The following is a 12,395-nucleotide window of genomic DNA, read 5'->3' as shown; positions in this document are numbered from 1 at the left end:
ACCTCAAAGTGTGAATTGTCAAAAGTCAAGGGTTTAACCAATAAGCAGCCACACATCAGACGGACCGGATGGGTCCACTTAATTTTCGAGGAAGCTCCGAGCTCTCAATCGCTCCCGCCCGTCTGTGTGGCAGAAAGTGTGTTCCGGTCAGAAACATGACATGAACCAGACAAGACATTGAAAGCTCCAGACTTTGGCCGCGAATCCGTTCTAGAGAACCCATAACCTACCGGCGAGATCGCCGCATATACCCTTCCGTTATCAACTATGCGCCCGTTCGCCTCCGGCCCCGTCCGGACCATCGCATCGCGCATCGCGGTCGCCGTCCCTCGAACCGCCATCCCAAGACCTCGAGCTCAGCCCACCACCACAACGTTCTGCTGCCAATGCCTGCGTCCGCTCTCGACGACGCCCGTCGCATTGAGCGGGCACAACAAGTGGTCCAAGATCAAGCACAAGAAGGGCGCCGCCGACGCGCAAAAGAACAACATGCGCAGCCAGCACTCCAAGACGATTGCCCTCTACTCTAGGCGTGCGTCCCACGTTGCACCACCGGCCCTTGCATCGCAAAAGCTTACGATTGCCACGTAGTACACGGAACCGACAACAACCCTCAACTCGTCACAGCAGTCGCAAATGCGAAGAAAGGTACCCCCTTCACAAAAACGAACCCGCATTCGTCCACAGAGCACACAAATTAGCTAACCCTCTGTCCAAGACGGCGTCCCCAAAGCCGTAATTGACTCCGCCATCGCACGAGGTCAAGGCCGCTCCGCCTCAGGCGCCTCCCTCGAATCCCTCACCCTCGAAGCCATCCTCCCGCCCGGCGTCGCCCTCATAATCGAAGTCGAGACCGAGAGCAAGGCCCGCTCCCTCCAAGACCTCAAAGTCCTCGTCAAGAAACACAAGGGCACCGCCAACGCCGCCACTTTCTTCTTCACCCGCCTAGGCCGCGTCGTCTTTGCCGCAAAGGAAGGTGGTGCCCCCGTGGGTATCGACGACATTATGGACGACGCCATCGAGTGCGGCGCCGAGGACCTCGAGGCCGACGAGGAGGGCAACCTTGTCGTCTGGACGCAACCCAACATGACCAATGCCGTCGTCAATGGTGTGGGCCCCAAGTTTGAGCTCGAGCTGCTCAGCTCCGAAATCATCTGGAACGCAAACGAGGACACAAAGGTCAAGATTGACGAAGGACTCGAAGCCACGACGCTAAGCGAGCTTTTGGCCGCGCTACAGGAGTTCCCCGAGGTGCAGGCCGTGTACGGCAACCCCACGCGGGGCGACATCCCGGAGGAGCAGTGGTCCGGCATCGAGGAGAACCTCGACTCGTAGATGTTGGGACTTATAGGCCCGACTCTTCGATATTGATGTACATTTGTCGTAGGATACCATATTTTCGTGTACAACATGTAGAAAAAAAAACATAATACAAGTAGTGATAGAATCCTCAGAGGGGCGTTGTCGGGGGTGCAACCCGAGAATCCGAATCAACCCCCAGGAATGATATCCTTTCCGCCCAAAACTCCGCGTTAAATCGCATGACAAATTTCCCAAAGCCCAAGAACGTTCTTCTTTTGACCGCCCAAAACGCCTATATGATACAGCGCAAAATCTCGATCCGTTCGGACCCCTTCTCAAATGTTGAGTCCCGGGCGTGAATCGAAATCAAAATGTGCCTCTTTTCCGTCCATGAGTGACTAAACACCCTCATGACTGCTCCGCGTTCGAAGCCGCGGGGTTCTGCGCAGCCTGCGCAGCCTCCCTCTCCCTCTTGATCTCGTCAAACGCCCGCTGTCTCTTGGCCAGACGAATGTACTCGCTCTTGATCTCGTCGCGGTCAAAGGGGATCTTGTGCGAGTGCTCGGCCTTGGGCCAGAATTCGGGCACCGCGAATCGGTTGTCGAGGTTCGTGCCAAAGTAGTACATGACGCCGATCGGGAACATGACATACATGCCAAACTGTTGTGGTGGTGGCGCCATGTCAGTCAAGAGGTCTCTGAAGTCGTTGTGCAGGACGGGATCAATGGGGACAAGAACTCAATTAAATCTCACCTTGAAAACTTCGAGATTAAGGCCGCCCATTATGACTGTTTTGCGTGGTGATCGTGGGTTGTGGTGGTTGTGCAATTGGGAGTCGATGACGATGGCAAAGTTGACTCGCGGGATGATGGGATGGGAGCTCTTGCATTTGGCCCCAGCTGCACCACCTGGGAATCATCTGCAGCGGGATTGGACGCGCCCGGGGATTGGGCGGGAGAGTCGGAGGCTCGGCGCAGGTTTTTTCCACTTGCTCAGGTCCCGTCCGGGCTTTGGTGTGGGTCCCAAACAGCCCGATCTGACAGAGCCCGAGAGGAACCTCAACGCCGTGACCAGAACGAGGGTTGAGCCGACATCCACCCTTCACCATTCCATCGAATCAAGCAGTGCGAATGTATCCTCCTGTCTCTTTTCAACAGCCCGTAGGCGTTTGTTTTGTGGTTTATAAACTACCATGATGCGGGTATGCCATGTACGAATGATGCCTGTGCCGCCGTCCTAGACCTTCCAAACCATCCTGCCAAAGGCCTCGGCATGCCACACCCTCCTAGTTGCCCAGCCATAATGCATCTAAACGCCGAAGCTTAGTCTATGTACAGACTTCCGGAACTCTACAATTGCCCCATACCCGTAACATATACATAAACGGAGGGAAAAGAGCGCAGTGACGCGTTACCCTTATTGAGGTCGCTGCGCTGCTGCCCGTCTCTGACTCTGTGCTTCCTCCATCATCATTCGTTCCGTCAGACTTCGAGGAGTTCCCGAAAACAATGCCTGCCCGACACTGGCACGGTAACTGCTGAGATCCCCGTCGTCAACGCCGCTGCGTCCGTCCAGTCCTCCGATGAAGCTGCTGACATCGCCGAGCGATGCTGCCTGTTGGTATACATCAGGATTCTTCACAACAGGCATGATAACAGGGCGGCCTCTGAAAGATCCAACCGAGCCTGAAATGAGATGTGCCGGAATCGCTGGCTCAACTGGCTTCGGGATAGACACAGCAGGCGAGGTCGAGTATAGGGTCTGGGTAACTGGCCCATTCGACTCAGCTTCTTCCTCTTCCTCTTCTTCATCCTCCTCCTCCTGTATCGGAGCTGGTCGAGCTCGGGGCTTTGGTGGCGCACTGAGTCCTTCGAAATGGAACATATCATCGTCGTCATCGTCGTCGTCCAGCCCATCGTTTTGTGTCACCAACTTATCCTCGTTGTGCGACTCTGACTTGTCTCGAGTAGGGCTGTAAGGCGCAGTGGCCGTTCTAGTTGGTGAGCGTGATAACGGTGAAAGAATTGCTTTCTTGTTGGCAAAGGACTTTGGCTTTGCCATGGCGAGGAAGCCGTCATCCGAAGAGCTGCCGTCGCTGTCCTCATCATCATCCCTCCGGCTGACTCTCTCCGGAGAAGCAGACCGCAATGGTTCGGGGGTTCGTTTGCGCTCGACCAAGGTGGTTTTTGGTGGTGATTGAGGTTTCGGGAGTGTTCCGATACTGTCGCTCGGTTGCAATGACGTTTCTGAATCCGATGTTGCCATACTACCATTTTCCTTATCCTGGGCTTCGGCATTTACAACGGTCCAAACTGTATTAGCATCCAAGGGAGCTCGAGAAAGAGCGCGAAGTGCTTGTGAAGAAGAGACTTTCTTTGGCGGCGGGCCGCTGTCGTCTTCGTCTGGGCCCAGCAAGGATTCGACGCTCATTGACTCATCTTCTGGTGGAGGCGGTGACCTCGAGTTGGCAAGGGTGTGCGACTGTACGAGGGACGGCTCCGATGACTGGGGTGAGGCTGTAGGCAGCACCTCTCCTCCTTCGAACTCGAAGCGCACTCGCCTAGGGCTGGCAGGTGGCTTGATTCCACTCGAGCTTCTTCTCAAGGCGCTGCGGCGCACCTTGGACTCGCTCTGCTCCGAAGCTCCAGAAGACGTCGTGTCATCAGTCGCCCGGCGTTCGTGGTTCGGCCTCTCAGGCGTCTGGGTCGCGGCGACCGACACCTGGATCGCAGGCTGCTCCCGAGTCTGACTGGACTTGCGACGACCCATGTCGTCTTGCGTAGTAGTAGCAGCAGAGGTTGAAGCTGGCAAGAGGATTGGTGACTGATTTGCTGCCGGAGCAGGAGTCTCGTGTGAGCTATCCAGCAGGGGCAGATAGCTTGGGGTGAAGAGACCGTGGAAACCCCTATCCCTTTCCCGATCATAAACGCTGTCGGGTGAGGTTAGGGCAGCGGTGCCGGCATAGGGAAGGACGGATGGGGGCGTAGACGTGGATGTGGACGTAGAGGTGGACGATGGCGGCGGAGGTTCGCGGGGGTTGCCGGGATTGCTGTGGCCTTCGGTGAGGTTTTCGGTATCGTTGATAGACGGTGGTGGCGGCGGTGAGTCAGGCAGGTCAGTTTCTCGCAGGGGAGTTGTGAGACTCTGGCCGAGAGCAGGGCGTAGAGCTGAGTAGTTGTCGAAGGAAGCGGCAACTTGACGAGCAACCTCGGCTTTGGTGTGTTGTGGGATGTTTTGGAGCAGTTGGTGGGAGTATCTATGGAACTCGAGGGCCATGTCTTGGCGGTAGGCTGCAACCTTGTGGTCGAGGTCGGCTAGCTTCTGATGCAGGTCTCCGATGAGCCTCGTCGCATCGTCCATGTCAACCATGTCGCTCAAGGCCGGCAGAGGCAGCAACAGCAACTGCAAGACGGAGAGTGCCAGTGACAGCGGTAGCGGTAGCGGCGACTAGGGGATAGACCGATACCTAGAGGAACGAGGGTCAGGAATCGGGGCGTGGAGGTGGGCCAATGGGTTCCTGGGCGTGGGCATGACGCAAGGCGTCTGGGTCGAGGTTGCGGCGAAATGGTCGGCGGCGTCCAATGTTTGTTCGGGATGGGCGATTTACGGTTGCGTCCAGACCACAGGCACAGAGGCACAGGCGCACAGGCGCACAGGCGCAAAGGGTGTTGACAGAGACACACTGGGGTGGGCGGCGGCGGAAGGAGAGAAAGAGGTTCAGGTTGCAGATGAACGCGTTTGGGGAATGTTTCTCTGTGTGCGAATGTGTGTGGTTGTGTGGTGTGCGGTGCTCTGTGTGTGTGTGCGTGTGTGTCTCTCTTCCCCGCGGAGAGAGATGATCAATAGGAAAGTCGGGGGCCCGGGGAGGGGTGTGTGGATTGGATTGTGGTCTCGGATCAGGCCAGAATCTGAGGTAAATAGAAAAGATTAGATAAAAACCTGCCAGGACTGGGCAAGACAACAACCTGGACTGGACAAGTCAATCCAAGCGAGACCCAAAGGTAAGACCAGACTGGAGGGATACTGCGTAGGTGCCTTGTCTGCGGGAGTTTGTGCAGAAAGACACGAGAGATGAATTGTGCGTGGGGAGTCAAGCGCGTGGTGGGTGTGCGTGTGTTGTGTGTGTGGTCGGTCCAAAGCGGCCGATGTGCAAATGTGCAAATCCAATGTGCGATGGATGTGGGTTAATTCTTTTGGGCGGTATCCGTACAGGAGCAGGACCCGGGAGTGCCAATCTGCAAGTATCTCTGTGGTGGTTGTGGCGGGAATATGTACTTGTGAGGCCTAGAACACCCTCAAAGATGGTGTCCCCGATCCCCGCTGTCTGGATTTTGGGTCGGGTCGGATGCGTGGTTCACCATCGAAAAGGAAGACGTGGGACATGGCCTTTTGGGAGGTTCCGCCCCTCTGTCTCCCCCCCGTCTCTCTGCAATGGAAAGCCAAATGGAATCTTTTTGGGTGGGCGCGCGCGCGGGCTTCCGATTCTTGGAATCTCGGGGTGGGCGGCAGGTACGTACCGGCATTGCCAAGCAGACAGGGGTGATTAAGGCAGGTAGCCCCCCCCTTCCTCTTCTCCTTCCCCTTGCCCTCCCACGCCTGCCTCGTCCCTTACAACCTACTGCAGTAAGTCCCCTCTAAGTTGGAAAGAGTCAAGCCTTGCAGTCGCTCTTGCCTCTCAAGAGTCAAGCCCGGGGCATGAAAACCCCTCAGAGAGCTGGTTGTCTGCCGGGCTGCTTCTTTCTCGGTGCTGATGGTCTGCGCCTGCTTTCGTATTATGCAATACTGATCCCACGCATCGTTTGACCCTCGACGTTGGACGTTGGACGCCTCATGTCATTCGGGTGTCAACGGCGCTTTCCTCACCGAACCATACATCGAATTGCTTCTTGAAGACAGGCACGTGGCTATTCTCCCCCAGAACATGTTTAATTTGCTCATTGCTTTTTCTCTTTTCTCATCTCAAACCACGCAACCTGGGAGTCGGAACCCGGCAGCTGCAGGCACTTTGTGCTACTTACATGACCGGACCTGAGAGTCTGAGAGTCTGAACGGTTGAATGCCTAGTCCAACTCCATCAGACTCCATCCACCGTCGGCCACCCCGTCCCGTCTCGCTGCATTCTACCCTAGCACTGACATGCATATGGAAATCTCTTCATGTGCCTTTCTATCACTCAGTTATGCCATGAGCTGTCTTCTCTGTCACACCTCACTGGTCCGACAGGCTCGTGTTCTGGCTCCTACCAAGTCGCATTAGGTTTTCAGTGGTTCAAGCCTCCCAAAAACCGCCGATCCCCGTTCAGCATCAGACTTGGACTAAGTACTCTCAGCTCCGCAATGGCACTGCGCTGGCCATGACATTGGCACTCTGACCTGACAATCCATCAAGAAGGCCAAAAGCTCAACTCAATCCATAGCCTAGCAGCAACTGTCGCGACGATTGCTGCAACCCTCGAGCTAACAACCGATCTCGGCACCCGGCAATGCCCTTCTCAACGTCTACTCACGAATCCGCAATCAATCAAAGCCTCTTGTGGCTTGTCGTGTATTGCGGCCATGCTTGGGCATGATGGGCGGTTACGAACTGTGGGTCATTCCATGACACTTACACGCGCTTACAGGTCACCCTCTCGAGACGGCCGCTCACAAACACAAATCGCAAGTTGCCAAACTGCTCCAGCAAACTATTATGCAGTATCCCCGAGAACGACATCAATTTGGCTCTAGCTTTCGCTGATAACGCGGGGTCTGTTTTGGATGAAGTTGTGTTTGACTTATCTTGCCTATCCTTCAGACGAGAAGCCGCGCAACACCCCTCCAACACAAAGAAGAGCGACGTCCATTGGCAGGCTTCACCGTTGTACAACTCGAAAAAACGAGGGGGCACATCGACGTCAAAGGTCATTGACGAAGAAAGGCCCCACGACGGGACAAGGTCGCCAGCATGGATGGGGGTGAGAAGGTGGGAAGCATAGAATTTGACTTTCCGACATACTTTCCTAGACACCTCCGCTGGTACATACAGTAGATAAGGTGGCATTCTTGGGCGACGTAGTGTTGCGCCGTGCCGCCCTGCTCAGGTTCGTTGGCGAGCAAGTGGTGCCAAGTGGTTGCCTCGGGCAAGGGAACCTCCCACGTCGAGACTCGAACACCCCCGTGGCCCTCCCCTCCTTCACCCCCGCCGGACGTTGGCCTTCTTTCCTTGACCGAGTCCGGCTCTTAGGGTGTCACGCGGCCGTCACCCCCGCGGCGCATGACTGGCCGCCCCTCTCACCGGTCCCGGAACCCCGTGACTTGTCCTCCACGGGGACATCGGGCTCCACGACTGTCACGAGATCCCCAAAGCTGAAAAAAACAGACTTTGAGGTTTTTTTCCCTTGCCTTGCCTTTCGGACTTATTGATGACTCGCATTTCTCAACAGCGGTCCCACTTCATCCCACCCTTGCCTGTACCTCTTTTCCAATTTATTTTACGCGGGTGGTGATGCAATGCTCTCTCGCTTACACGGCAATGTATGGACTTTTGCTGCTCGCATTGCGCATTGAGTATTTGGGGGCGCAGGGTGGGAAAACCTCATGGCCTTGGTCACACCGAGAAATGCCTAGTTAATATGCGAGTGCAACGTCTCAGTGGCGGGTGCTTATGGCGGTGTATCTACCTATAAGAGATGGAGTTAAAACACCAATGGGAAAGCCCACGCCACACAACGAGACGAAACATCCCAATTGCCGGGTGTGAGCAGTCATGTTTCCTCCTTTGCCCAGGCCCGTTTTGCTCTGCTCGCGCCGCCTGATCAACGTCTGTATGTCTCTTCCGTGCCTAGGTACTGCAGAAAAAAAGGTCCCGTCTGGCCGCTCTAGAACGGAGAGTTTCCTAGGCGGGCACCGCCGCTCTCCCGCTGTCAACCGCTGCACGGTGCGGTCATACCTACCTGTCCTGACCTGGGGCCTTTATGAGCCTTTCCCGCGTGCTATCGTGTTACGTACCGCAGCCGCTGCCGTGTTCTCAACGGCTTTGCCTGCAAGGGTTATCCGGGGACGCGGCCTCTTCGGCCGCCGGACGCTCGGAACCGACCGAATTGAGTCCCGTTGGTGTTTGTTATGTCATATTGGCCGGTCTTTGTTTATCTGCTTTCATTGATGACATTCTCACTAAGGTGAGAAGGCATCGAGCGATTGATAGTGAAAGCAGTCTCATGAAAATTGCTTCGGCTTCCGAGGTTTGTTTATAGGCACCTGGGAGTTGTAAGACAGTAAGGTTGGTAGCCACGTGCCGTACCTTACATACACTTACTTCGCCGGCTGCAGCCAGGTACGCTCGAACCGGAGATTGTTTTTTGATGATACTTTGATAACTACCGACGTTGGCGACGAAGAATTCATCCACTGAGTAAAGCAAGGGAGACCAGACACGTAATAGCTCGTGTGTAAATGCTCGCTGCTTATCACCGCAGTCTAGCGGATGAGAGACAATTTCCAACCCTCAGAGTGGTTGTCATTGCCGCTCGATCAATGGGCTTCATCACATCTGCGCAGTGTTTCCTTGTTCATACATTTTATTCCTATCAGAATCCTATCTCGGTGCCTAAGCAGGCGGTTGCCCCATAGCCCCTCAGAATCTTCATACCGAGACCTAGCGTGCTTTGATCGAAGAGCAAGTATCATCAAGCAACAAGTCCGAGTACCCATATCCCGCAATCCATAGGGTCAAAAGACAGATTCCAATGTCACATCCCTTGCAAGGTCAATAATCCCGTGATCAATCACTCATATCTTCATCGGGCCGGTATTCGTCGTCACTGCCATCTCCCATGTCGAGCTCAAGATCGATGGGCTCATGGACGACGATTTCCTCCTCGATAGGATCCAGGGCGGCATTCAGCTTCATGTAAAAGTCACGGAGCACGGGGCTCAAGATCTTTCGGGCGCGTAAGTCAGCCGTGGTAGCCACCTCTCCAATCAGGCCAATGTAGTCCTCCTGCATGGCGTTCACAACTCCATTCGTGTCGTCGGGGATTGTCTTTTCAAGGGTGCTCAGCATTGTGTTGGCGGCCTTCTCCACATCTCCGGCGGCGGTTTTGAACATGGTAGACTTCTGGGACTCGACATGTTCCTTCATGAGGTCTTTCATTAGAAGGAAGGATCCGGTTCCTGTGGAGTTGAGCTCGGTTAGCTTGATGTCTGTATGCCTCCAAGAATTCGCAACGCTCACCTCTCAGGTCGACGCAGCCTTGGTAGGCTTCATTCATGGCTCGCTGAACAACAGGGCCGAAAAGACGATTGGCATCCTTTTGTGCGGTCTTGACCAGCTTTTGGTGCTCATTAGCTATATGAGCGAGCTTCTCCTTCTGTGCGGCCAGAATCACGACGAGGAAGCCGTTCACTAAATCGTTGTTCTCGACAAGAAACCGTCTGTCCTTCATGCGCTCGTGGAACGAGTTAATCAGCTGCTTGGAAGACGCGGCAAGTGTCGCAATCTTCTCAGGCAAGCGGCCATTGAAGGCCGAGTCCCACTCCTGGGCAGTATAATTCTTCATAGGCTTGAGAAGATCTGCTGCATATTAGATTCCCTCGGTTCAGACAAATCATATTAGACAGAGCTTACCCTCGTTGAAGTCACGGGCACCCGCTGCGCCTTTGAATACGCCACTGCTTTACGTTAGAGCCACGCTTCTTAAAGGGGGTTGTCACGAGGCAGGACTTACTAGCGACGGCAAGTAGCCTTACAGGTTCCATAGCGAAGACCTCCGGCATCGTGCTTCGCACCCCAGCCTTCGGCAGTAGTAACGGCCTTGTCAGAGGCTTTCACGGCACCCTTGCCGGTCTTCTTCAGGACCTTCACCTTAACGACTGACTTGCAATCCTCCATGCACTTTGTAACAGCCTCACCGAGGGCCTGGAGACATAGTTAGTAATGTTTCAATGGCTTGCAGTATGATCGCTTTCGCGGGTACCTTTCCTAGCTTGGTCAAAGCAACTCCCAAGCTCTGAGTCTCCTGCTTCTTCTCATTTTCGGAGAGCTTGAGGTTGGAGACGTCCCCTGCAAAAAAGAGGTCGAGGGCCCCCAGAAGACGGCATATCTCGCTGAGATGATGGCGAAAGTGGCTAGCCTGGATAGCCGCGGCCTGCTCGAGGGTGTAGTCACGAAGACCAGGAACCCCAGTATCATCGAGAGAAGTGAAGCCTACAACACGATGGTCTTTCTTCATCCTTCCTCTCAACTGCTGGTAGCCCCGACTGCTGATGCAGAAGACTGGTAAAACTCTACCAATCTGTTCATAATCGGGGCTCACGACCTCAACCTGCTGGCGAGTTCGCATCTCTCCCTCCTGTTCGGCGAGAAGCTCTTCATCAAACCTGTAAATCAGACATTTTTGTTAGTGATGCCCTTCTTGGATGACGTCCGTATGAATACGTACTCCTTCAGACCAAACGCAAAGTCCTCCTTGATCGCCTGGCGGGAGTAATCATTGCGTCCTTGGATGCAGTAGCGGTACATCTGGATCTTCACAGCCGAACGCTGCTTGCTGAGGTCCCTGATGTCCTTCTTGATCTGCGTCATCTGCCGAGTAATCTTCTTCCGCTCCTCCCTGGCAGCCTTCTTCGACGCCTTCAGCTCTTCAAGCTTGTTGCGCGTCTCCTCGATTGAAAAAGGCTCAGGGCGACCCTCCAAGTCATCGTCGTCAGACTCAACAGCATCGAGATCCGAGTCATCACTGCTTTCGTCAGTGTCGCTTTGACCAGGCTCTTTCTTCACCTTCTTGGCAATTGCAGGCTCTTTCTCACGCTGAGGTCGAGAACGCTTCCTCTTGCGGGGAGATTCCATGGGAGCAAAGGTCGTATGCCCTTTGGAAACCTGTCTGTAAAGTCCATGCCAAGTATCAAAGTCATTGCCGATGATGCTGTACTTCTCCTGAGCGCTCGCTTTCTGGAGCTCAAGGCTTTTGAGTTCGCCCCTCTTGCGCTCGATTTCACTCTCCATTCCAATTTTGCGCTCTTGCTCCTTCGCGATGAGGTCTACAATGCTAAGACTCAGGGCCGCTTCATCCAGGGAAATGTCGTCTGCTTTGGTACAGATGAAGGTGATGTTGTTGTGCGCGCCATCGTATTTGAGCTGTTGCTTGAAGTTGTCGCCCATCAACGTACAGCGACTGCCGCGCGAGTAGCATTCGAGTCGCGTCCTCCAGGCTATTTTAGTGTCAGTAGCAATATCAACGTAGAGGTTTGTATCCACGTACCAAATCCACAATGACTACTCCGGTAGAAACGACCTCTGACTTCAGGAAGACCCGCACGACCTTGATGAGGGGCCAGTAGGCCATCTCCAGCTCCTCAGGTTCAGCACCATCGCCTTCCGTGCGAGATTTGTTTCGCTTCTTCTCCGATTCCACGAAGGCCGAGATTCCGGCGTAAAAAGGAGCGCACTCTGCTTCTTCAATCACCTTGGTCTTGCCAATCACCTCTCGCACCTTGACAAAATTGGCAAGAACAACAGGATCGACATCTCTGAGTTGCATATCAGTATGCTGTGGGTAGGCGGCCTTCAGAATGGAATATGCGATCCCAGCGTCGCTGTCCGCATTCTTGATGTCCGGAGAGAGCTTGCCCCTGTTGTCAAGGATGTCGCGGTGAAGGGCAACGACCTCAGCAGTCCCCTCAGCCTGAGTAACGAGCTCAATCTCGGCGCGATACTTCTTGGCAGTATCATTGGAGCCGTTGCACGAAATCTTGGCAACGGCGACCGTACAGGTCCGCATACAGTTGGTGAGAGGAACTCTTTCCTCGTCCAGGATAGCATTCATGGCAGTGCTCTTGCCGGATTCAGGACTTCTCAGAACACCAATGACGAATTGCGGCCTGGTTAATTCTTTCCCAAAAAGCACCATGCAAAACCTCGCGGGCTTCTGCCTTCCCTGATGAGAATTCAAAAGTCCTCTGCTTTCTTTGCATACGCACCTTGACTACAAACTCAAATCCCACTTCCTTTCTCTTTGCACATTACCTGAGAACGAACAACCTACGCACTCCGTCAAGGTAAGCTATCTCCGCAAAATAGCATTTCACAGATTGACTCACGCTTTTTCTTTCTTTCGG

General features: G+C 54.4%; 4 protein-coding genes across 4 annotated transcripts; 1 reads left to right on the top strand and 3 right to left on the bottom strand.

The window, feature by feature from the left end:
- Nucleotides 1–267: 267 nt before the first annotated feature.
- Nucleotides 268–1,335, top strand: CABS01_00260 (uncharacterized protein; the record flags this gene model as incomplete). Its single annotated transcript, XM_060533642.1, has 2 exons — nucleotides 268–532; nucleotides 719–1,335. The coding sequence occupies 2 exons, from the start codon at nucleotides 268–270 to the stop codon at nucleotides 1,333–1,335; spliced, it is 882 nt and encodes a 293-aa protein (XP_060406156.1).
- Nucleotides 1,336–1,710: 375 nt separating this feature from the next.
- Nucleotides 1,711–2,085, bottom strand: CABS01_00259 (uncharacterized protein; the record flags this gene model as incomplete). The annotated part of the gene is made up of 2 exons (XM_060533641.1): nucleotides 1,711–1,962; nucleotides 2,056–2,085. 2 exons carry the CDS (start codon nucleotides 2,083–2,085, stop codon nucleotides 1,711–1,713), a joined length of 282 nt encoding a protein of 93 aa, XP_060406155.1.
- A 633-nt stretch (nucleotides 2,086–2,718) lies between these two features.
- On the bottom strand, nucleotides 2,719–4,671 carry CABS01_00258 (uncharacterized protein; the record flags this gene model as incomplete). The annotated part of the gene is made up of 1 exon (XM_060533640.1): nucleotides 2,719–4,671. One exon carries the CDS (start codon nucleotides 4,669–4,671, stop codon nucleotides 2,719–2,721), a length of 1,953 nt encoding a protein of 650 aa, XP_060406154.1.
- A 4,389-nt stretch (nucleotides 4,672–9,060) lies between these two features.
- CABS01_00257 (uncharacterized protein) lies at nucleotides 9,061–12,103 on the bottom strand (the record flags this gene model as incomplete). Its single annotated transcript, XM_060533639.1, has 8 exons — nucleotides 9,061–9,452; nucleotides 9,514–9,852; nucleotides 9,907–9,950; nucleotides 10,007–10,197; nucleotides 10,256–10,658; nucleotides 10,721–11,415; nucleotides 11,448–11,489; nucleotides 11,540–12,103. The coding sequence occupies 8 exons, from the start codon at nucleotides 12,101–12,103 to the stop codon at nucleotides 9,061–9,063; spliced, it is 2,670 nt and encodes an 889-aa protein (XP_060406153.1).
- Nucleotides 12,104–12,395: the final 292 nt, after the last annotated feature.

Source organism: Colletotrichum abscissum (genome assembly GCF_030869225.1).
Source record: "Colletotrichum abscissum strain IMI 504890 chromosome Unknown Scaffold_1.1, whole genome shotgun sequence".
NCBI classification, from domain to species: domain Eukaryota; kingdom Fungi; phylum Ascomycota; class Sordariomycetes; order Glomerellales; family Glomerellaceae; genus Colletotrichum; species Colletotrichum abscissum.
Note: the sequence above shows the minus strand (reverse complement) of the source record. Positions and strands in the feature narration are given on the sequence as shown.